Source organism: Equus quagga, chromosome 19, assembly GCF_021613505.1.
Source record: "Equus quagga isolate Etosha38 chromosome 19, UCLA_HA_Equagga_1.0, whole genome shotgun sequence".
NCBI classification, from domain to species: domain Eukaryota; kingdom Metazoa; phylum Chordata; class Mammalia; order Perissodactyla; family Equidae; genus Equus; species Equus quagga.
In genome coordinates, this window is record NC_060285.1 from 8,430,003 (window position 1) to 8,453,759 (window position 23,757).

The 23,757-nt window shown below is 52.5% G+C and overlaps 1 protein-coding gene across 1 annotated transcript in view; it reads left to right on the forward strand.

The window, feature by feature from the left end:
• The window catches only part of RANGAP1 (Ran GTPase activating protein 1), a 29,914-nt gene extending 13,050 nt beyond the window's left edge, over positions 1 to 16,864 (forward strand). The window contains exons 6-16 of the mRNA XM_046646386.1: positions 1,716 to 1,850; positions 4,268 to 4,426; positions 5,585 to 5,698; positions 6,108 to 6,207; positions 6,293 to 6,377; positions 7,406 to 7,604; positions 11,040 to 11,159; positions 12,785 to 12,887; positions 14,059 to 14,147; positions 14,419 to 14,540; positions 15,815 to 16,864. Coding sequence (XP_046502342.1) covers positions 1,716 to 1,850; positions 4,268 to 4,426; positions 5,585 to 5,698; positions 6,108 to 6,207; positions 6,293 to 6,377; positions 7,406 to 7,604; positions 11,040 to 11,159; positions 12,785 to 12,887; positions 14,059 to 14,147; positions 14,419 to 14,540; positions 15,815 to 15,884 — 1,296 coding nt within the window. The 3' untranslated portion in view covers positions 15,885 to 16,864. The remainder of the gene's footprint in view (positions 1 to 1,715; positions 1,851 to 4,267; positions 4,427 to 5,584; positions 5,699 to 6,107; positions 6,208 to 6,292; positions 6,378 to 7,405; positions 7,605 to 11,039; positions 11,160 to 12,784; positions 12,888 to 14,058; positions 14,148 to 14,418; positions 14,541 to 15,814) is intronic.
• The last annotated feature ends 6,893 nt before the right edge of the window (positions 16,865 to 23,757 follow it).

The window sequence follows — 23,757 nt, forward strand, 5'->3', positions numbered from 1 at the left end:
GCACAAAAAACAGGTCCAGCCCAACCTAGACTGGAATGTGCTGGGAGAGCCAGAGAAGTCTTTGTGAAACGCCTGTTTTCCATCTGTCCCACCTCTGCCATGCGGCAGTCCCAGGGAGCTGAGGCTCCTGGAGCTTCCCCAGCTGGCCAGTGGTTGTCTGGCCTAGCCCTTACCTGGAGCAGGTGGGATAACTCAAGGAAGAAGAGAGGTTTGAACCCTCGGGCCAGGGGCCTCCCCAGCAGACCCGCTCTACTCTGGAATTTGACTGGTAGTTGTCTATCATCTCCCTCACCAGTGATTGGATGAGACCTTTGGGTGCTGGCCTTGTTGATCTGCACCTTCTGGGGGCTTCAGGCACCAGGGGCTGGGTGTTTAACCAAGGTCTCCAGTTTTGGAATCTGTTCCCTCCACCCGGACTGTATTAAATGTGGCCCGTGTGCCATGCACCATGGGAATAGCAGGCCCAGAGTATTCAGATGGGAGTGAGATGTGGGCCTGTGCTTGGTAGTTCTCCAGACCCAGAGTCATTCCCAGGTTGGACCTCCTGCAGGAGCTAAGGCCCTCACCATGGTGACCCTACAGGGGAACCAGGGAGAAAGGGGTGTGCTGGCGCCGTTGGTTGCCGTCTCTGCGAAGATTCCTCTGAGGCTCGTCTACAGCAGAAGTCTGCGGTCTCTGCACTCAGCGTATGCACAACCAGCCACCACCACCTAGAGTCAGGCCGATGGCGGCTCTTATATTCCCCCAGGACAGAGAGCTGTGTGCATTTAGAGTGACCCGCCTGCCAGTCGCAGCTCTGCTGGGTATTTGCTGTAGAACGTTGGCCAATTCACTTACCTCTCTGAGCCTCAGCTTCCTCGTTTGTAGAGTAAAGCTGATACCACCTGCCTGCCAGGCTCATTTTGAGGTTAAAATGAGGTGTGCAGGTCCCTTTGCAGAGGGTGCTCTAGGAAAGTTACTCCTCTCCTGCTGCCCTTGTGGATCTTTTCTGTCTTATTTTCAACAAAGTCTCTGATTGCCACTGACCAGCCAACATTTTTGAACTCTTGCTTTGTTAGTGTCACTGATGTAGAAGCTACATCCTGGCTCCACACCAAGGACAGGACAAACTGAATTTTGGGTTTTTACTCCCAGCAGCTGAGACCCTGCTGTGTGTGGCTGGCCTGGGCACAGGCCTCTGTCAGATGGGTGCAGTGGGGCCTTGGTCTCCTCAGCCAGCTCCCCTTAGGCACTGGGGACCATGGAGGAGATGCCAGAAGATCTGGGTTCTGGTCTGGAGTCTGCCACTTGCTTAGTGACCATAGGAAACTTTCTGTCCCTCTCTGAGCCTTAGTTTCTTGAGCTGGAAAGTGGGAATCATGATGGTCCCCTCTGGATGGAGGGCTTATGACAGTAAAGTGAGCTGACTGTGAAGCCCATTCCCTGGGACCTGTCTTAAAGTTGGCCACTCAGTGTTGGTGTCTCCCTCCCTTCTGGGCCTCGGTCTCTCCGTCTCTAACATGACGCTAAACCCCGCAGGGTGGTGGGACACACAAATGAAGTGGTAGATGTGAAAGCCCGTTGTAAACCGTAAGGTGCTGGGCACATGTGAGCTGTGACCATTGTGCCTTGGAGTGATTCTCTGTCTCCCGTATCCACCACCAGTGGGTGGCGTGGGATGTTGAAGACCAGGGCCTCCTGCCTTAGGCCTGTGCCCCTTGCCTTTTCCCTTACAGATCCTGGCAGCAGCTCTGACTGAGTGTCACCGGAAATCCAGTGCCCAAGGCAAGCCACTGGCCCTCAAGGTTTTTGTGGCTGGCAGAAACCGCCTAGAGAACGATGGAGCCACTGCCTTGGCAGAAGCTTTTGGGGTGAGTGGTTTCTGCCCATCCTGCCCCACCGTGTGCTGAAGTGGGCTAAGCTTAGCAGGCTGACAGACCAGCTCTGGAACTTAGCTGAGGGACTTAGGATGAGTAGCCTCTGCTCTCTGAGCCTGCAGGCTCATACTGCAGTGGGGCAGAGTTCCTGTCCTGTGTGTCTGAAAAGTTGCATGACCCACCACTGCAGGTGAATAGGCAGTGGCTCCTTGGAGCACTGTTCGGGAAGATTGTGAGGCTGCTCTGAGCAGGGAGTGACATCTGCCAGGCTCAGGGACGGGAGTGGTGATGCCCGAGCTGTGTAAGTGCTGACCATAGCCTGGCACAGCATTGGCCTGGGCAGGGCTTGCTGAGGGTCGGGGTCTCTGGCCTCTTGTGGGCGGGGCACAGAGATGGAAGTGATCAGACTTGTGCTTGAGACAGGGAGACAGGAGCAGTGGCCCGGGTGCTGGGATGGCACGCGCTAGGGTGCCCTTATCCCCTACTCTGCCCTCCCACTCTCCTCCCCACTCCCAGCCTCCCCACCTCCCTCCTCCCAGGACACTGCTGCGTTCCTGCTGGTGAGCTCTGTGAGAGTGCTGCAGGTGTCCCCATGGGGTGGGGATCTTTGGGCTTTGTCCCTCTTCTCTTAATTTAAACGTTTTCTTTGGCAAACAGTAGTCAGCAGCATTAACTGTACTCAGGCCAGAGCAGCGTCCCCCATAGTCCTGCCACTTAGGGTGGTCCTCCTGCCGAAGCCTGCCTGCCTCAAGTGGAGAGTGGATGTTGCAGGAAGTGCCCGTATCTCAGTGCACTGCTGGCTGCAGGGGCACTCCTGCCTCCTCCTCTGAGCTGGGGGAGCCTTGTTAGCGTCCTGTAAACATCGTGGCGGTACAGGTTACAGCTTCTCCCTTGGCCTGCTGCCCTTGGCCTGCTGCCCTCAGCGTGCTGGGCATGGGGATACATTGTGGTTGTGCTTGGCCTTCATCAAGAGTCTTCTAGTGCTCTTAGAATGGGGGTCTTATCCTGGGGTCCATAGGATCCCACTAGTCTATGGATAGAGTTCAGGAAGTCTTTGGACACGGATTGGGGGAACATTGCATGATAATTATCAGTAACGTGGCTAAAATGTAGCATTACCTTCCATCGTGAATGTAGACCATAAACAACAGCTTTAGAGATTTCTGTGACTTTGTTAGCAATAGAAATCACAGATATTGTCGTGTGAAGTTATGGTTGTTACGGATACATAGAAATATTTATGTTTCTCATACGTCATGGTTATGGCAATGGTAGACTTGCTCCTGTGTCTTGCTAGTGACTTAGTAAGATGCAGGTTTATCACTACAGCACATGTTTGGGGATTTTTCTAAGTGTTTTGAGAACTCTTCCAATTGAATTGATTTCCTTTGTTATCCTATATAATTTAGCTTAAAATGTAAAAACATTATTCAGGGGAGGGAGCCCAGGGGCTTTACCAGACTGCCTGAAGGGCCCATGGCACAGAAAATATTAAGAAGCCTGGACTGGTGATGCGCCTCAGCTGGCCTGCCTGTATTTATTTGTGCACCCATCCATGCTGAGCTGGGCATCCCAGGACAACAGAAGGTGCCTAGGTACTGAGTTATACCAGGCCTGGCCTCCATCTCAGGGAGCAGTGGAGATTGGGACGTGGGCTGCTTCCGGAGGGCTCAAAGAAGGTGACTTTGATACTCCAGGGTGATGAACACCATGATAGAAGGAGGACAGGGTGCTCAGGGGGCACAGAGGAAGAGCACTGGACTGTGCCAGGAGGCGTCCAGGATGCCTTCCTAGTGGAGGAGGCATCCACAGTGAGAGTTGTGGAATCCTTAGGAGTCAGCCTGTCAAGAAAATGCCAACAAATAAGGAGACAGAGTGTTCCAGGCAGAGAGAATGAGGTGTCCAAAGGCCAGATGAAAAAGGGCTAGGTGGGTTAGGGAAGACCCTCCTTACCCCCAAAAAAGGATGTGGCCACCAGTCATATCGTATAAATAGGGCAGGAGCACCCCAAGAAAGAAAGGCCAAGTGGAGCTGCATTCTGTGGAGAAGGGCCATGGCCAGCTACTGGGCCAGAGCCCAGGATCCCCACAGTGCAGAGGAGACCTGACTAAGAAACCTGTGTTTAGAGCTGTATAACTCTGGGCAAGTCACTTAGCCTCTCTGATTCCTATTCTCTACCTGGTGGAGATCCTAATCCCAGGTAGGTCTCCCTCATGTGGTGGTGGAGAGGGTCAGATGCAGCCGTGACCCAAACCCCAAAACATTCATGGATGAGCCCCTGTGCTGACAGCAGCCCCACCCCATGTCTGGTGTGTAGTGCTGCCCTTCCACCTGCTGGATGTCACTAGCCCTGGGCCTGCCCCTGGCGCTCGGGGCTCACCTCTCTGCCCTCTCTTTCCTGCCCCTCGCAGATCATTGGGACTCTGGAGGAGGTCCACATGCCACAGAATGGGATCAATCACCCTGGCGTCACTGCCCTGGCTCAGGCTTTTGCCATCAACCCGCTGCTGCGCGTCATCAACCTGAACGATAACACCTTCACGGAGAAGGGCGCTGTGGCCATGGCCAAGGTGAGGCGGGCCCGGAAGGCAGAGTCTGGCTGCTGCCTCTGCAGTTTACCCATCGGCAGGTGTCTGCTCTGCCCCTCTCCCTGCCTACGTGGCGTGCCCCCGATGGGTCCAGCCCATGCGAACATGTCCAGAACAGGGCATATCTCACCAGCTCCCCTGTGTCCTCCTTGGGCAGCTCTGAGTGTCTGCGCCGCCCTCATCCTGAGCTGCCCCAGCCGTTGGTGCTGGTTTTGTACTCAGAGGCTGCATGGAAGGCCTCTCCAGCCTGACTGTTATCCTCGTCGAGTCTTTCATCAGCTGTTAGTTGAGCCCCTATCTAGTGCCCAGCCTTGTACCGAGTGCAGGCCACGCAGAGTTGAGTCAAAGCCTCTGCTTTCAAGGAGCCCCTAGTTCAAAGAGGAAAGGAAGTGGCTAATTGATGACACTGCAGGGCTGTGAACACAGTGGCTGGCTGGGTGTTGGGCCTCTGGGTGGGAGGGCTCCACAGCCCCTATCAACCTCACAGGGCTCCATGACCCCACAAAAGGTTAGTCTTGCTACTGTGGGTGTTAGCAGAGACGTGTACAAGTGTTGGAGACCACACAGGGAGTTCAAATCAGACTTAGGGCAGGCTTCCTGGAAGAGGCCATGTTTTGGCCAAGTTGTACAGGACAAGTGGACTTTCTCTAGACAAAGAGGGTGGGAGCAGTGTTTGAGGCAGAGGCATCAGCAGCATGTGGGAAGGCCCAGAAAGGGGAGGGAGCCTTGCTCGATTGGTCCCGGTTTGAAATGACCAGTGTTCAAGGTATGGTTGAGGGCTGGAGGAGGTGAAGAGAGGGAGGCGAGACCTTATGGCCTTGCTGACTCCTTGAGACTGTTTCCTGTGGGTAATAGGGAGCCATGGGGGCTAGTGACCCATGGAGGGTTTTAAGCAGTGGTGCAATGTGGTCAGATTGATGCTTCAAGAAAATGGTTCTGGCTGTAACATGGGAATAGAAGGCGAGGGTTTAGCCAGAGGCCAGGTCAGCAGGGGGGTGACGAGAACTGATGAGGTTCTGAGGAGGCCAGACTGGACAGAGAAGGACATGGCGTGGTGACTGATATGGGATGTGGTGTCAGACTGTGGAGTACTGGGGTGAGGCCTGCACCCTCACCCTGGCCCTCACTTCCTCCTTGCAGACCCTGAAGTCCTTGCGGCAGGTGGAGGTGATCAACTTCGGGGACTGCCTGGTGCGTTCCAAGGGCGCCGTTGCCATTGCAGATGCCGTCCGCGGGGGCCTGCCCAAGCTGAAGGTGCCGGCCCCGCCGCCTGCTGTCTTCCCTTGGGGTCTAGGCTTCCCCCGCACTCAAGGGTTACTGCCATGGGTGGTAGAGGGGGTGGGGGGGCGGCTGGCAGGGGGTCTGGTCTTCAGAGGCAGGTGGGCCTAGGTTCATAGCCCAGTTCTTCCACGTCCTCCCCGTGTGATTCTGTGCAAGTCTTTTCACCTCTCTGACCCTCAATTTCTTCATTTTTAAAATGGGAGGAGAGGAGTGACGTAGGTTATTATAGTATAGTGCAAGTAAACATACTGAGCATCTGGCCCATGATTGGGTAAATGGCCTCATCTTTGTCGTTGGTCTTACCCTGTCTGGGTGGAGGACAGAGCCTGCCTTAGTCTCCCGTGGGAAATGGAGGCTTCAGAGTAGGACCTCTTATTTTTAGGAGCTGAACTTGTCATTCTGTGAAATCAAGAGAGATGCTGCTCTGGCCGTTGCTGAGGCTGTGGCGGACAAGGCTGAGCTGGAGAAACTGGACCTCAATGGTAACAGGGGCGGTGACCTTGGCACAGGCCTGTGGGGTGGGCCCTGGTGCCCGTCCTGAGCCTCCATTCCCTCCCCCGCGAGCAGGCAACACCCTGGGAGAAGAAGGCTGCGAGCAGCTCCAGGAGGTGCTGGACGGCTTCAGCATGGCCACGGTGCTGGCGTCCCTCAGGTGGGAACTCCCGGTCAGGGGCTGGTTGTTTCTGCTTTTATTTATCCTAAAAACGTGGGTTGAGGCCTCGTTATGGGTGAGGCGCTGTGCTAGGCATTAGAGATATGGGAATAAGACAAAGTTTGTGACTCATGGGACTTCCCTGTGGCAGCTGAGGGATCAAGGGATGAGACAGAATAATTCAGTTATTGTACGTTCAGCAAAGGGACAGATAAAGCGCTGCAAGTGGTCTCCCTGTAGAGCAGGTAAGTTGGGGAGGCCTCTGAGGGGACGAGCTTTGGTCTGATGCTGACAGGTAAGGTGGGGTAGTGATGGTGGCTCAGGATTGTTCGTAAAAGCAGTCAGTCTTAGAGAGCGACTCTAGAAAGGAAGAGGTTGATGGAAGAGAGCCACAGATTCCTGGGTTTGCAGAGCCACGTGGAGCCAGGCAGGGCCAGGGCTGCCTCCTCCGTGTGGACCAGAGTCGGTTCAGGCTGTGTACACCCATCTCCCTCCACCCCTCTCATCTCCCCATCGGCTTCATTCACTTGTCAGATTCTCACTTGTGTCCCTTGAGTGCTATGCCCTGTGCTGCTGCTAGGAACCAAGGGCGCAAAGATGAGCTCAGGAGCCTCGCTGTCCTGGGGAGATGGAACGGCCTTCTTCGGGGCAAGGAAACCCCGACCCCTCCCCGTAACCGCAGCTTCCTGCGGTCAGTGAGGTGTGGGCATCTCAGCTTAGGCCGTGCTCCTGCCAAGCTCTGGGCCCCAGCTGTGACAGATAGTTTTCTTTCTTTTATTCTGTCTCACCAGTGGGACTTGGGTTCCTTTGGGACAAGGGCGAGATCTGGTTCTTCCTGGGCCACAGACTAGGCTTCCCCTTTCGATTCTGAAATGAATCATGGGCTCCCTGGTGACCCATGTGTCCCCACCCTGGGAGCGGCTGCTACCTTTTGCTGGCTGGGGTCTGTGGGTTCACAGAGCTGGGCCTTGGAGCCAGCGTTGGCCCCTGAGCAGGGAGGGTCTGCTTTAGCCAACTCCCTTCTGCAGTGATGATGAGGGTGAGGATGAAGATGAGGAGGAGGAGGAGGAGGAAGAGGAGGAAGAAGGAGAAGATGAGGAGGAGGAGGAAGAAGATGAAGAAGAGGAGGAGGAGGAGGAAGAGGAGGAGGAAGAAGAGCCACAGCAGCAAGAGCAAGGAGAGGAGTCACCCACACCATCAAGGAAGATTCCGGACCCTACCAGTGGAGTGAGTTCCTTGTTTCCCAGGATCAGAGCCCTGGTCCCCTGAACATGTGCTCTTAAGACATCTTCAAGGGGGTGGTACGTGTGGATGCCACTTAAGCATAGTGGGCACAAACTTTTTTTTAACTTTTTATTAAGATTATGATAGTTGACAACCTTGTGAAATTTCACTTGTACATTATTGTTTGTCAGTCATGTTGTAGGTGCACCACTTCACCCTTTGTGCCCTCCCCCCCCCCCCCCCCCCCTTTCCCTTGGTAACCACTAATCAGTTCTCTTTGTCTACATGTTTAACTTCCACCTATGAGTGGAGCCATACAAAGTTCATCTTTCTCTCTCTGGCTTATTTCACTTAACATAATACCCTCAAGGTCCATCCGTGTTGTTGTGAATGGGACGATTTTATCCTTTTTTATGGCCGAGTAGTATTCCATTGTATGTATATACCATATCTTCTTTATCCAATCATCAGTTGATGGGCACTTAGGTTGCCTCCATGTCTTGGCTATTGTAAATAATGCTGCAATGAACATAGGGGTGCATGGGACTTTTGGAATTGCTGATTTCAAGTTCTTTGGATGGATACCCAGTAGTGGGATGGCTGGGTCATAAGGTATTTCTATTTTTAATTTTTTGAGGAATCTCCATACTGTTTTCCATAGTGGCTGCACCAGTTTGCATTCCCACCAACAGTGTATGAGGGTTCCCTCTTCTCCACAACCTCTCCAACATTTGTCACTTTTTGTTTTGGTTATTTTTGCTGACAGGTATAAGGTGATATCTTAGTGTAGTTTTGATTTGCATTTCCCTGATGATTAGTGATGATGAGCATCTTTTCATGTGTCTATTGGCCATCCATATATCTTCTTTGGAGAAATGTCTCTTCATGTCCCCTGCCCATTTTTTGATTGGGTTGTTTGATTTTTTGTTGTTGAGCTGTGTGAGTTCTTTATATATCATGGAGATTAACCCTTTGTCAGATATATAACTTGTAAATATTTTTTCCCAATTAATGGGTTGTTTTTTTGTTTCAATCCTGTTTTCCCTTGCCTTTAAGAAGCTCTTTAGTCTGATGAAGTCCCATTTGTTTATTCTTTCTATTGTTTCCCTTGTCTGAGAAGACATGGTGTCCGAAAAGATCCTTTTGATTACTGATGTCAAAGGGTGCACTGCCTATATTTTCTTCTAGAAGCCTTATGGTTCTAGAAGGACCATAATCTTTAGGTCTTTGATCCATTTTGAGTTTATTTTTGTGAATGGTGAAAAAGAATGGTCAATTTTCATTCTTTTACATGTGGCTGTCCAGTTTTCCCAGCACATTTGTTGAAGAGACTTTCTTTTCTCCACTGTATGCCCTTACCTCCTTTGTCGAAGATTAGCTGTCCATAGATGTGTGGTTTTATTTCTGGGCTTTCAATTCTGTTCCATTGATCTGTCCATCTGTTTTTGTACCAGTACCATGCTGTTTTGATTACTGTAGCTTTGTAGTATGTTTTGAAGGATTATGATGCCTCCAGCTTTGTTGTTTTTTCTCAGGATTGTTTTAGCAGTTCGGGGTCTTTTGTTGCCCTATAAGAATTTCAGGATCCTTTGTTCTATTTCTGTAAAGAATGTCATTGGGATTCTGATTGGGATGGTGTTGAATCTGTAGATTGCTTTAGGTAGTATGGACATTTTAACTATGTGTATTCTTCCAGTCCATGTGCACGAAATGTCTTTCCATCTCTTTATGGTCATCATCAGTTTCTTTCAGGAAAGTTTTGTAGTTTTCGTTGTATAGGTCTTTCACTTCCTTGGTTAAATTTACCCCAAGGTATTTTATTCTTTTTGTTGCAATTGTGAATGGGATTGTGTTCTTGAGTTCTTTTTCTGTTAGTTCATTGTTTGAGTATAGAAATGCTACTGATTTACATATGTTGATTTTATACCCTGCAACTTTGCTGTAGCTGTTGATTGTTTCTAATAGTTTTCTAATGGATTCTTTGGGGTTTTCTATGTATAAGATCATGTCGTCTGCAAATAGCGAGAGTTTCACTTCTTCATTGCCTATTTGGATTCCTTTTATTTCTTTTCTCTGCTGAATTGCTCTGGCCAAAACCTCCAGTACTGTGTCGAATAAGAGTGGTGAGAGTGGACACCCTTGGTCTTGTTCCTGTTCTCAGAAGGATGGCTTTCAATTTTTGCCCATTGAGTATGATGTTAGCTATGGGTTTGTCATATATGGCCTTTATTATGTTGAGGTACTTTCCTTCTATACCCATTTTATTGAGAGTTTTTATCATAAATGGACGTTGGATCTTGTCGAATGCTTTCTCTGCATCTATTGAGATGATCATGTGGTTTTTGTTTCTCATTTTGTTGATGTGGTGTATCACGTTGATTGACTTGCGGATGTTGAACCATCCCTGTATCCCTGGTATAAATCCCACTTGATCATGGTGTATGATCTTTTTAATGTATTGCTGTATTTGGTTTGCCAAAATTTTGTTGAGGATTTTTGCATCTGTGTTCATCAGTGATATTGGGCTGTAGTTTTCCTTCTTTGTGTTGTCCTTGTCAGGTTTTGGGATCAGGGTGATGTTGGCTTCGGCACAAACTATTTTTGATTGCATGCTCCTATGAGTGAAAAAGAAAATCATCCCAATGTATTTATATTTGTATTTAAATCAGCATAGATGTGTTTATTCATTTATAAATTGCAACATGAGTGTAACATATAATGCTGCATTGTGTATATTATAAAACATATGTAAGTATTTCTAAAAGAATAGAGTAAAAAAAATAAGCATAAGTAGAAATTATTTTTCCTACCCATCTTGGTGACTGGTAGAGACAGCCCCCCCGTTGCAGAGACTGGCTGGGACCGTGTCCCAGCTTGGACATTTGATGTCCCTTGAGTGGCCAGGAGGCTGATGGAGTAGTCAGGGCTGCCTTGTCTGTTCCTCATAGGTTCCCGAGTAAAGCTTCTGGAGAACTTTGGGTTGGACAAGGACCCCCACACTGATGTTGAATTTGGCTTCTTTTCCGGTTTTCTAGAAGCAGTTCAATAAATAGCTAGATGGTGGTAGTTTTTCTGTAGGCATCTCCGGTGCTCACCAGCAGTGCTTATCCAGGTTAATCAGTTCCTCGTGGGGTCAGCTTTAGCCCTGCGTGCCTCTTGAGTTGTTTTGGGGCAGTGCGTGTCCTGGCGGGGATCCGCTTGCCACGCCAGGCTCTCGGAGTCTTAGGCAGATGGCTCGCCGCCACCCCAAAGGCTCCTGTCCTAGGAGCCAGCCAGGGCCAGCACCTGTGGGCCCTCCACCCCATGGGGAACTGCACTTGAGTAGGAAGAAGAATTCTAGACTCTGAGCCTTGACTGACTAGAGTGAAGGGCGCGTTTTCTGGGTGAGGAGTCTGGGTTTGGACCTCTACAAAGCTACCTGTGCCGCCCGTCCCTTAGGAACCAGCTCCCGTGCTGTCCTCCCCACCTCCCGCAGACGTCTCCACCTTCCTGGCTTTCCCCTCTCCGGAGAAACTGCTGCGCCTCGGGCCCAAGAGTTCTGCGCTCATAGCCCAACAGGTAACAGCGTTTCTGACTCCAAACCTGCCTGCGCCGTGGCTGCTGGAGCTGCCAGAGCAAAGGGACAAGCAGCGTGGAATTGGGAGGGGACGCTGTCAGTTTAGGGTGCAGGGGCGCTGCCAGGTGGCTTTTTTCTAATATGTAGACGTGTAAATGAGTGTGTCCATCTGTCCATCTCTGGTTGCGGCATGGCTGTACCCACTGCGAACATGCTTGGGCTGCAAGGAAGGGCAGACCTGCTGCCTTGTGACGCCTGGAATGGAGAAGTTTTCCCGGGACTCTCCTGTGCACACACGCACCCAGGCTTTCCTCTGCACGTCCTGTAGGTCCAGCTGCATCTAGGATAGCCATCCTGCCCAGGGCCCCTGTGGAGGTCACATGCTCACGTACTCTTGCCCCAGCCTCACTTGTTTGTTCATTCATTCATTCCCTCATTCAGTCTGAGATGATTCTCAAGCTTGTCGAGCACCTCTTGTCTGCTGGGCACTATTCTGAGTACTTGGGCATGCTTTTTTTGTTGTTGTTTTTTGCTGAGGAAGATTCACCCTGAGCTAACATCCCTGAAAATCTCCCTCTATTTTTTAGTATATGGGCCTCCAGCACAGCATGGCCACTAACAGAGCGGTGTGGGTCCACACCCAGGAACTGAACCCAGGCCGCCGAAGCAGTGTGTGCTGAGCTTAACCAGTAGGCCACGGGGGCTGTCTCTGGGCATGATTTTATTTAACCCTCTTGGCAACCCGACATGTAGACATGTTGCTCTCATTTTCCAGATGAGAAAACTGAAGCTCAAAGAGGTTAAATGGTAAATACAGAGAACTAAAACAGGCCGCTCCCAGAGCTGGCTCCGTGGTGGCCAGTTTCCTTTATGTTTATCTGTACTTTCTTTTCATGATAAATGAGGTTATCTGATACAAACTGTTAGTGGTCCAGCTTTTCATTTAATACCGTTTTTGGGGGCTGGCCTGGTGGCACAGTGGTTAAGTTTGTGTGCTCCACTTCAGCGGCCTGGGGTTCATGGGTTTGGATCCTGGGCGTGGACCTACGCACCACTTATCAAGCCATGCAGTGGCAGCATCCCACATACAAAATAGAGGAAGATTGGCACAGATGTTAGCTCAGTAACAATCTTTCTCAACCAAAAAGAGGAATATTGGCGACAGGTAGTAGCTCGGGGCCAGTCTTCCTCACTAAAAAACAAACAAAAAACCGTTTTTTGTTTTCTTCTGTCAGTAAAACTCTTTTCATGCCCTTTACCCCCAGAGTGGATGTAACACTTAAGCAAGCCACTGTTTCTGGACATTCACATTGTTTCCACTTTTCTCTGTGAAGTGAAGTTGAGGTAAACTTCCTTACATTCTGGATTATTTCCTCAGGTTAGATTACACGAAAGCTCACTGGGTCACAGAGAGAATGGTTTGTAGCGCTTCTTCACTCGCGCTCTCTGTCCTGCACACCTCCTGTGGGCCAGGCCGGGGCCAGGCTCTGAGGGGACAGCATGGGGCGAGGCAGGACCTGTCCTTGCCCACCAGAGGCCTATGTCTTGCCAAGGCCTATCTCCACCGTGTGCCAAAGCCCTAGTGGCCTGGCCTCTGGTGACCAGCCATTGTCTCCTGTGTCCTCAGACTGACACATCTGACCCGGAGAAAGTGGTCTCCGCCTTCCTGAAGGTGTCCTCTGTGTTCAAGGACGAAGCCAGCGTGAGGACGGCAGTGCAGGAGGCAGTAGGTAACATGGGGAGGGTGGGGCTTGGATGCCTCCTGCTGTAGGGCCGGAGGACATTTGTGGTGGCCGGAGCCCCTCTGTTCCTGTGCTGAAGTGTGGACTGCTCTCCGGCCTCTCCTACCTGTTCTTTTGCTGGGTTCTTGCCATAGGCAGGCTGGCTGTTCTCTGTTTTTTGTAGATGAGGAAACTGAGGCCTTTCCCAGAGCCGTACAGCTCTGTACAGTTAGAGCCCAGGCTGGGCGGCATCCGGCACAGCAAGACCAGACGGCCACAGCCCCCAGGCCTCCGTGGAGGTGGTCCTCTCAGGGAGGCAGGGGGATGAGAGCTGAGCCTTTGTCCCCACCTCTGAGCCTCTGCGCACGTGGTCCTCTCCACCTGGCAGTCCCTGCAGGGACGCCTGCCTTCCCCGTATCTTTCCTGAGGCTCCCCAGGGTCTCTGTTCCACCTCCCCCAAGCCCTGTCACCTCCCTCTCTCACCACCCCATTCTCTCAGTTACCTCCATTATAGCACCTGCCACCTTGTGTGGGCCAGATGTGGCTGGGTAGAGAGAGGAGGACGGGCCCTGCAGGTGAGGGCACAGCATGTGGAAAAAGGGAGAAAGGAGTGGGAATGCATGGGATGCTTTCTCCTGCATTGGAGCACTGTGGGCAGCATTGAGGGTAGGCCGGTGAGGCCCGGTGGGAGTCTCCAGGTCTGCTCCCTGAGATCCAGCCCTGGGGGCATTTGTGGGAACAAGTTACCTGAATTCTGTTTCCCAGAAGTGCCCAGCACAGAAGCGAGTGCCCTCGGCAGTCCTGCAGGCCCTTGGCCGCTCCTCCTTCCCTTCCCCATTCATTCCCCCTCTTCATTCCCCCTCGCCTCTTAAATGGCAGAAACCTCCCCCAGGGTGATCCGCCTCGCTCGGTCTCTGCCCCAGCTGTGTGAGGTCCCTGTTTTAATGTGTGAGGCTGGACAGGGAAGGGACCAAGGCATCCCAGCCGGTAGGTTGAGCCCTTCCCTGGTGCTAACGTCTCCTCAGACTGGTATCTCTGCCCACGTCCTCCCTCCTGTGTTCATCTCCTGATGAGAGCAGGAGCAGGACCCAGCCTGTGTGCGGGGGCTGCGTGCCCCTTGGCCTGTGACCAGCCCTTTGCCACAGCTAGCACCCTGCTCCATGCTCCTTCTGCCTTGCAGATGCCTTGATGAAGAAGGCCTTCAGCTCATCCTCCTTCAACTCCAACGCCTTCCTCACCAGGCTCCTCATCCACATGGGTCTGCTCAAGGTGCGGCCAGAAGGAAGGGAGGGAGGGAGTGCACCAGAGGTTGCTCTGGCCACACCCACTAGCCCCGTCCCACACCTCAAGTCCTCTCCGGGCCCGTCACCCATGCTGTCCCTGGGCCTAGGTCTGCTTAAGCAGCCTCGGTCTTCATGAAGGAATTCAGCTTGACCTTGACTGTGGAGCTCTCTCGGCAGGAGCGGAATGGTAGAGACCTAGGCCCCTCAGGTAACCTCGAAGCTCACCCTGCCTTCTGCGCTGTGTGTTCCCCTTGCAGAGTGAAGACAAGATCAAGGCCATTGCCAACTTGTATGGCCCGCTGATGGCGCTGAACCACATGGTGCAGCAAGACTACTTCCCCAAGGCCCTTGCACCCCTGCTGCTGGCATTCGTGACCAAGTGAGTGTGCCCTCATCAGCTCACGTGGCGGCTGCCTGCACACGCAGGCCCCTGCTCAGCTGAGGCTTCCCTGGCCTGGTCACTCGGGCTTGTCAGAGGCCCTCACACCTCCTGGGCTCTCGGCATCTGTGTTTGGGTCTCACCACCCCTCTGAGGCCTCCTCCCCTGTGCCCAGCTGAGGACACGGGGCTCAGGGACAGTGTCTTCCCATGAGAGAGACAGAGGACTTGTAACGGCCCCCGTTTCCCAGAGGAGGAACTGACTTTCCAGGTTAGTTAAGGCGTTTGCCCTCGGTCACGCTGCTGATAGAGGTCTTGTGCTCAGTGATGTCTCTGGGAGCAGTTCTCTGACCATTCCCTCAGCAACCTAGACCAAAGGACCCTGGGCACGTCAGCCTTCTGCAGCGACAGGCCCTCCTCTGGGGACGCCAAATGTTCAGAGACACGGAGACCTTGGCCTTGTTCTGGAGGGTCCTGGGCCGTGGTGGGGCAGTGGCCGCAGTTGTGCAACGAGGAGCCTCTAGACCCTGGCCCACCAACGATGGGTTGGGAGGCTCGTCTGTTCTCATTGAGGCCCTGTGTGGCCCCGCAGCCAGCCTCTGGCCTTTCTCAGGCCTCAGTCTCCCCATTTGCCCAACTGAGTGAGTATGTAGTGACATGCATGTCCCTCTTCCCTCAACTCCTGGCCAAATGGTCTGGGATCCCAAGGCCAGCCTGGACCAGGTGAGGTGTCCATGGGCTGTGGGTCCTGGCTGTGCCCCACACTCGCCCATGCCCCCAGGTGTCTTGCCTCAGTTTCTTTCTCTGCATTGAGACCAATGATCTTGATGATTACAATGGCCAGCCCATTACTTGTGAGCGCCTACGTGGGACTCCAGTGGCCCAGTCTTACTTGTCCACTAGTGGCTGCTGAGGGCTCCCTGACCCTATGTCCACTGGAGGGGCCCTTGGAGAAGCTGTCTGGTGGAGAGCAGAGGCTCAGATTCCTGACTGGGGAGGCCTGCATTCCGGCCAGCTCTGGGCCATGCTGCCTTGGGAGCATTGCCCACCTCTCTGAGCCTCACTCACTCCCCACCCCTGATATGCAGAAGTTGGAGTCTAACATCTCCTTTGCCAAAGTCATTGTGAAATTCACAAAAATTGAGTCTGGCACATTTGTAGCCTCAAAAATGGCCCCCACTCCCTCTTCACAGTTGGAAATGGGCCCTGCTGCAGCTTGAGCTCCCCAGGCCCCTGCCATGTGTGCCCTGCCCACTGACCCTTCTTTCCCCACAGGCCCAATGGCGCCCTGGAATCCTGCTCCTTTGCCCGCCACAATCTGCTGCAGACGTTGTACAAGGTCTAGACGCGAAGCGGCCTCCCCCATCCCTTGGCCTGGACCAGTGACTTGGGAAGGGACTCGGATGAAGGACTCTGGCCGTAGGCAGGGAGGGTCTTTGTCATGTCAGTCCCCCGAGGATGTATGTCGGTGTGGTGCTCGTGCAGGTGTGTGCTTCATGTCGGGGTTTGAGTTTTTAATGTCTCTGCTGGACTGGCCCTGGTCTCGCTGGAGGGGAGCTGGCCCCCTGGTGGGAGGGCTGTGAGCTGCTCTGCCATTAAACTCACCACCACCTGAGGGCTCCCCGCTGTTCTGTGCCATAGGCTCCAGGCCCTGGTGGCTGTCCCCACCCACCTTGCCTGCCCTACCCTCCTGGGCTGCCCCAGGGCCTGGGTAGCAGTTGTCCGTGTGCTGTTCCCTCCCCCCGTGTTGTGGCTGGGCTGTGTTTCCTGCCCCACCTGTGGCCACTCACTTGGTGGCTTGCTTCCTTTCCCCAAGCCCTGGTCCTGCAGCCACTGCTGTCTTCTCTGTCCCCACCATCCATCCCTGCTATGCTGACCCCTAAGCCTGAGGGTCAGAGACTGCCGCAGGTGGGGCCATGGAGTGTTCAGCCGAGGGCAAGACCCTGGCACCCACACCACATGGACGGAAAGAGAAGCCAGTGGGCAGACACCAAAGGGTCTTGGAGCTGGAGTTGCCTGCCCGGTGCTGGCTCTGGATGCAGAGGGGCCCTCCTCTGGCTGCTGAGGAGACGTCTGTGACTGGTCTGGGGGCCGAGCTGGAGGAGGCACCTTGGCAGGTCCAAACCTGTTCTCCAGCCTGGGGGCAGGGCAGGGCCCACTGGTGCCTGAGCTGCATCTCGGGCGCTCTTGCAGGACCTGGGCAGGGGCAGGTGGGGACTGGGCTGGACTGCAGGTGCCCCGCCACGCCCTGCGCGTTCCCCCTTGTGCTCTTTGTGCGTCTGGGCTGTGCCCAGGGCTTCACAAATAAAGTTGTGTGTGGCAGCAGCGAAGACTGAGAAACCTTTCACCTTAAAGTGGGCCGTTCTCATACCCAAAGTCCCACCTCAGGCCGGACACAGTGGCCCAGCCCCAGTCTGTGAGGGGCGGTCCATCTTGCAGAAGAGCCCCTGTGCCACCCTTACCTCATCACCAGGGGTGGGCCTCTCCTCCCAGGCCCTCACGCTTCCTCTGTGTGGGTGTGCCTGCTCCCCTCTCACAGTTGGGCGGGTGATGCCCAGAGGTCAGGTAGGGTGGTGGGATCTCGCTCCCTGGACTCTTGAGGTCCTGAGTTGGGGCCTGTGTGACCGGCCTGGCCCCACCTCACCATGCTTTATGCAGCCTTGGGCTGTGTTTCCGCTGGCCTGTATTGTTCCATTTATGGACCTGGGTCTGGCTACCGAGCTCACATCACCGGGTTGGGCTTGGCTGGGAAGTCACCCCAGGACATCTGGCCATAGGGCCTCCAGCAGAGGGTACCTCCCTTGGAGTCTTTCCCTCTCAGTGCCACCCATAGTATTAGGACAGCCCAGCAGATCCTCCTTCCTGCCTCCCCTGGACAGCAGGCACATGTCGGGAACCTGCGTCTCCCACAGGAATGAAGAGGTCCCTCCAAGGTTTCTTAGAGGGCAGCGTTTCCTTACTGGCTGTGGACCTCTTGGGCGACATCTTTCTTGGTCAGGTGGCAGAGGAGATGCCTCACCCTCCTCCCCATACAAGGTGATGTGGCAGGAGGCAGGTGGAGGTTTGACCAACTCCAACCCCTAGTCTCCTTGCCAGCCCTGTTCTGAGCTCTGGGGCCAGAGGTGCTGCCTTTGGGGAGCCCCCAGTCTGGTGCAGACCCGCAGTCATGGCCCAATGTGAGCAGCAAGGTCAGGAAGGCCTTCAAGATTTAGGGATACAGGACCTGGGTCTTGAAGTTCAAATAGGACTTCTCACCAGTGATATTTGACAGATGGACAAACTGAGGCTCAGGCCTGAGTAGGGTCCTGTGCAAGGTTCTCTGGCCTGCCTGTTCTTTCCCTCCAGGCTGCCTGGGCTGGCCTTTGCTCCCTCCCAGGTAATACCCGTGCAAGCTTCAGTTCAGACTGAGGGGAGAACCATAGCTCCCACTTAACCTCATGACGGGCTAGCAGTGCCCGGCTCCTCGAACCCGCATGCCGAGGAGGATCCTGTTGGTCCCAAGAGTGCAGGCTTCTGACTGCCCAGCCCCACTCAGTCCTTCAGACCAGCTCAGAGGTCAGGATGCCTGACCAGGTCCAGGTGCAAGGAAAAGTCTAGGGGCCCTAACCTGCCACTTACTGAGACACCTGTAGCCTTTGCAGTTTCCCCCCAGACTCAAGTGCTCCTAACTGCAGCCAGCCCTGAGATGATCCAGGCTCCAGGTCCCTGAGCACCGTGATTTGGGGTCTGTAAGATCATAGTTGCCTCAGCCAGGGCAGCCTGGGACCCCCGACATGTGAAGGGCCTGCTCAGCACCAGGCTGTTCCCACTAAAGGGAGCTCCACCACAACTTAGCTAAACCAGCGGTTCCGCTCAGAAGTCAGACTAGAAAACCCCCAGCAGCGTGGTTGTGGGTGCTCCTAGCAGCACTTCTGCTAGCAAGAAGGTAGAAACGTTCACAGGCCAAGACCAGGAAAACAGATCAAGTGCGAAGCCACGCAATGTAACATTACACAGCAGTGCAAACGTGTCAGCCAGGGCTGTGTGTGTCCAGCGCGCACTGTGGATGAATCAATAGTGGTGTCCAGTGAAGAAAATCTCGCAGTGCGGTGCCATTCGTTCAAAAGCACGTCAACTAAACGTGTTGAAGCACACGTATGTATGTGGTAAGTGGTGTGCAGGGTGGAGTCAGTCTGGGGAAGGCAGGGCACAGGGCGGGGTGGAAGCAGCAAGCATTCGAAGTGATCGGAGTCCAGCCACCAAGAGCCACATTGTTAAAAAGAGGAAATGAAACGCAGGACAGCATTTTTGACATTAAAAGCACAAGCTATAAGGAAATTTGCCTGTGTCAAAAAATGACAGTGACCAAGAAATACCATAAAAGTGAAGACAGGGTGATGGAGTAGAAAGAGACATTGCAGCACCGACGGCATGAAGGGTTAGCGTTGAGAACGTCCCTCCAAATGAAGACCAGGCGAAGGATAGGAGCAGCAGGTCTCAGGAGAAGACACGAGGAAAGCAAACCCAGAAAGCGTTCAGCTCGCTGGCAGTCAGGGAAAGCGGAGTAAAGCCACGCAGATAGCACTTCAGACCACACTAGCAAATGTCATTAAGAGAGGTGACACCAGGAAAGACCTGGATCTGTTGTTACATGGTGTACTCAGTGCAGGGCTGGAGGGATGTCAAACCAATAAAGCCCCTTTAGAGAGCAGTGTGGCACATACTGAAAAAGTGAAAACGCGTGTAACCTGCGACCTCCAAATCCCGTTTCTGAGGATCCGCTTTAGAGAAACCGTTGTCCACGTGCACGAAGAGACAAGTACAAGGGCAGCTTAATGAGGGATACCAGGAAATTAAGAAATAACCTGTGTCCATCGGTAGAAGAATGATTAAATTATGGCACGTGGATGCAGTGAGAGAAGATGCAGAAGCTACTTGCATCCACAGGAATAAATCTTGAAAACAAGTTTGCAAAAAAAAATGCGGTTTAATACACTAGAGAAACTTAATGCCGTATATATACATACTACTTCATGAAAGCGGTGGCCTCTGGATAGAGAGGGAGGGAGAGAGTGAGCGGGTGGAGAAACCAAGGGGCTTCAACTGACTGTGATCCCCCTTCTGGGTGTGTACCTGAAAGAAGTGACAGCAGGGTCTCCAGCAGATAGTCGTACACCCGTGTTCACAGCAGCAATACAATAGCCTAGAGGTGGCAAAAAACCAAGTGTCGATGAGCAGATGAATGGATAAATTGTGCTATATGTTTGCAGTGGAATATTATTCAGCCATAAAAAGGAGTGAAATTATGACACATACTGCATAGATGAGCCTTGAAACGTTATGCTTAGTGAAATAAGCCAGACGTGAAAGGACAAATCGTGTATGATTCCAGTCACGTGAGGTATCCAGAATAGGCAAATTCATAGAAAGCAGAAGGGAGGTTTGGGACCAGCCCAGTGGCGCAGCAGTTAAGTTCACACGTTCTGCTTCTCAGCGGCCCAAGGTTTGCCAGTTCGGATCCCCGGTGCGGACATGGCACCACTTGGCAAAAGCCATGCTGTGGTAGGTGTCCCATGTATAAAGTAGAGGAAGATGGGCATGTATGTTAGCTCAGGGCCAGTCTTCCAAAAAGAGGAAGATTGGCAGTAGTTAGCTCAGGGCTAATCTTCCTCAAAAAAAAAAAAAAAAAAAAAGAGGTTACCAGGAGCTGCAGGGAGGGAGGAATGGGGAGTCAGTGTCTAATGGGTACAGAGTCTCTGTTCGGGATGATGGAAAAGTTCTGGGAATGGATAGTGGTGATAGCTGCATAGCATTGTGAATGTACTTAATGCCACTGAATTGTGCACTTAAACATGGTTAAAATGGTAAGTTTTATATATATTTTACCACAATAAAAGAATCCTCAATGTAAAAGACAAAACTAGATATTTGGGAATACAGTGTAGATGAGTATCTTCAAGACCTTGGGAGTAAGGAAAAGATGAGTGAATTAAGCTCCTTGTTTTACCATTATTGTGGAGTATTCATTGTAGGGTAATGTATGCTATGTAGCACTGAGAACAGGTTTCTGTTTATTGAGGCATCATTAAGGGAGTAAAAAGGCAAGTTGCAGAGAGGGAGAATATAATTGCAATATATTTTAAAATAACTCATTCAGGGGGCCGGCCCCGTGGTCGAGTGGTTAAGTCCGAGTGCTCCGCTTTGGCGGCCCAGGGTTTCGCTGGTTTGGATCCTGGGCGCGGACATGGCACCGTTCATCAAGCCATGCTGAGGCCATATGCCATAACTAGAAGGACCCACAACTAAAATATACAACTATGTATTGGGGGTTTTGGGGAGAAGGAGGAAAAAAAAATAACTCGTTCAGAATATGTAAAGAGCTACAAATTAATAAAGACAATAGAAGAACAAGCAAAAGGCTCAAATGGGCACTTCACAGAACACATGAAAAGGGGCTTAATGTCATTAGTAGTCTTCAGAGAAATGCATATTAATATTAAAACCACCCTATGTTACCATCGTACCCTCACAAGAATGGCTGAAGTACAAGAGACAGACAACACTAAGCGTTGGTGGGAATGTGGAGCAACTGGAACTCACGCACTGCTGGCGAGCGTGTAAACTGGCCCAACCACCTCGAGGATCTCTGTGGCGGTGTCCAGTGAAGCTGCAAGTAAGCATATGCTGAGACCAGCACTCCCACCCCTGGATGTGTCACTGCAGAAATGGTGGTGGTGTGTCACCAAGAGGCACGTGCAGACATGGTAATCAGCACTCTTCACAGTAGCCGCACTCTGGAAACCACCCAAATGTCTGTCAGGAGTGGGACAGATAGATTAACTGTGGTGCAGTGAGGTACCAAGAAGGCGGAGGTGGGAATGGTCCACCCAAGCGGGGAGGGACACTTTAGCATTGAAGTTGTTTAGAATTGCCAGTGCGTGATGACAAAAGCAGGCCAGCTCTCAGTCGCTTCCATTGTCTTTAAATTCCCTGCCGAGGGAACACTCCCTTAGTGCCTGCATCTGAGGCAAATCGCGCTCTCGCCTCTGCCCTGTGCCACTGTTGTGGGATAGTTAAAGAATGGAATGCCGGAATGCTACATAAAAATGAAAATGAACAAATTTAAACAATACGCATCATGAATGAATCTCACACACATAATCGAGTGCAAAAGCCAGACATAAGAGTACACGCTGTGGTCCCATTGATACGGAATTTGCTGAGTGAAATAAAGCACATGGACAAGTCTCTGTGTGGTGTGTTATAAAAACAAACTGAATAACAAAAGATAGAATCCATCAGAAACACAGATCTGAACAATTATAGGAGACTAAGTGTCTGCTATGGTCTAGATGAATTATTTCATTTTAAAAAATGCATGTGTGGGGCCGTTCCCATGGCCAAGTGGTTGCGTTTGCACACTCCACTTTGGCAGCCTGGGCTTCGCCGGTTCAGATCCTGGGCTCAGGCCTGCACACTGCTTGTCGGGCCATGCTGTGACAGCGTCCCACATAAAGGACTAGAGTGACTGACAATTAGGATATACAACTATGTATGGGGTTGGGGAGAGAAAAAGTAAAGGAAGATTGGCAACGGATGTTAGCTCAGGGCCAGTCTTCCTTACCAGAAAAAATGCATGTGTTCCCAGGAAGATAAATATTTGGGTATTCTTTTTTTTTTTATTTTTTTTAAAGATTGGCATCTGAGCTAACAACTGTTGCCAATCTTCTTTTTTTTTTCCTGCTTTTTCTCCCCAAATCCTCCCAGTACCTAGTTGTATATTTTAGTTGTGGGTCCTTCTAGTTGTGGCATGTGGGATGCCACCCCAGCATTGCCTGAAGAGCGGTGCCATGTCCATGCCCAGGATCCAAACTAGCGAAATCCTGGGCTGCCGAAGCAGAGTGTCGGAACTTAACCACTCGGCCATGGGGCCAGCCCCCTGGATATTCTTTGCAACACTGTTTGTAGTAACAAAAAATTGGAGGCAACCGAGATTACTGGATAAGTAAAATCGACGCATTCCTGCAATGTAATACTATACAACAGTCAAAACGAATGCATATGACTGAGAATCAGCTTGGATGACCCCCAATAATCTGACGTTGAGTGACAAAAACAAAATTGCAGGCTATTGTATGTACAGTGTTAAATGTATGCAGATGTTCAATGTATGTGAATGTGTAATAAGCTCAAAGAGAACAGAGGTAATGGTTCTGGAGTGCCTGCTGGGTGTCAGGTGCCCACCTGAACCCCCAGGGCAACCCTATGGGCTAGTTACTAATACTGTTTTTTCTCAGAGTAGGAAACTGAGGCTTAGTGAGGTGCAGCCCAGCCAGGAGGGAGCCCTGGTCTGGGACCCACTGGGCAGCCCATCATGCCCCTCCCTGCCGGGCTGGCCCAAGGACTGGCTGCCCAGGGACTGGCTGCTCCCAGGCCTGGGCCATGATCCTGAGCTGGCGCCAGGCAGGAGGCCCTGTAACTCCAGCGCTGCTCCCGCCCCTGCCCGCCCCTCCTTCACCTCAGCCTGGCCTGGTCTGCCCACAATGCCTCCCATTCAGCGCTGTCCCCGCTGCCAGGCCTGTGGGCGGGGAGGGGGGCTGCATCCAGACAGGGACCGTCGCCGGCCTTTTCCTTGTGTGGCGCCTCCAGGCTGGACTGGCGGTGTGAGGTGGCATGGAGGGGTGAGTCTTTGGGTCCTAGGGGTACAAGGGGGGCTTAGAGAGGCTCAGTGGCCGCAGGCAAGCCCCTGTCCCTCTCTGGGCCTCTGAGGAGCTGGAGGATGGGGGCTCTGGGATCTGCCTCGGCAGAGATCCTCTGAGGGTCTCTCCAAAGTGGCTTCTGAGAAGGCAGCGTATGGGAGTGCGCCTGCTCCTGTGGGCTAGTCCTTCGGGGGCTTGACTGAGAGCTCAGCAGCCCTCTGGGCCCTGGATGCTCGTGCCCCAGGATCTGTCCCCATGGGCCCCTCCATGGCCCGTGCTGAACCTCCAGCCTCACCACAGACTCTGGAGGATGCCACCAGCCCCAAGGCTGGGGCTGGACCATAGAACCCCAAGGAGACTGATAGACATGGTGACAACCCAGTGAGTGGCAATGGAGGAGGCATGGGGTGGCCCAGCGCAGGGATTAGGAAAGGCTGCTCAGAGGCCGTTACTTGAGCTGAGACTGAAGGAAGATCTGGGTGACTTAAGTGTCCCAGGCAGTGAGGAAGGCGCCTAGGGTGGGAGAGCCGAGGGGTGGCA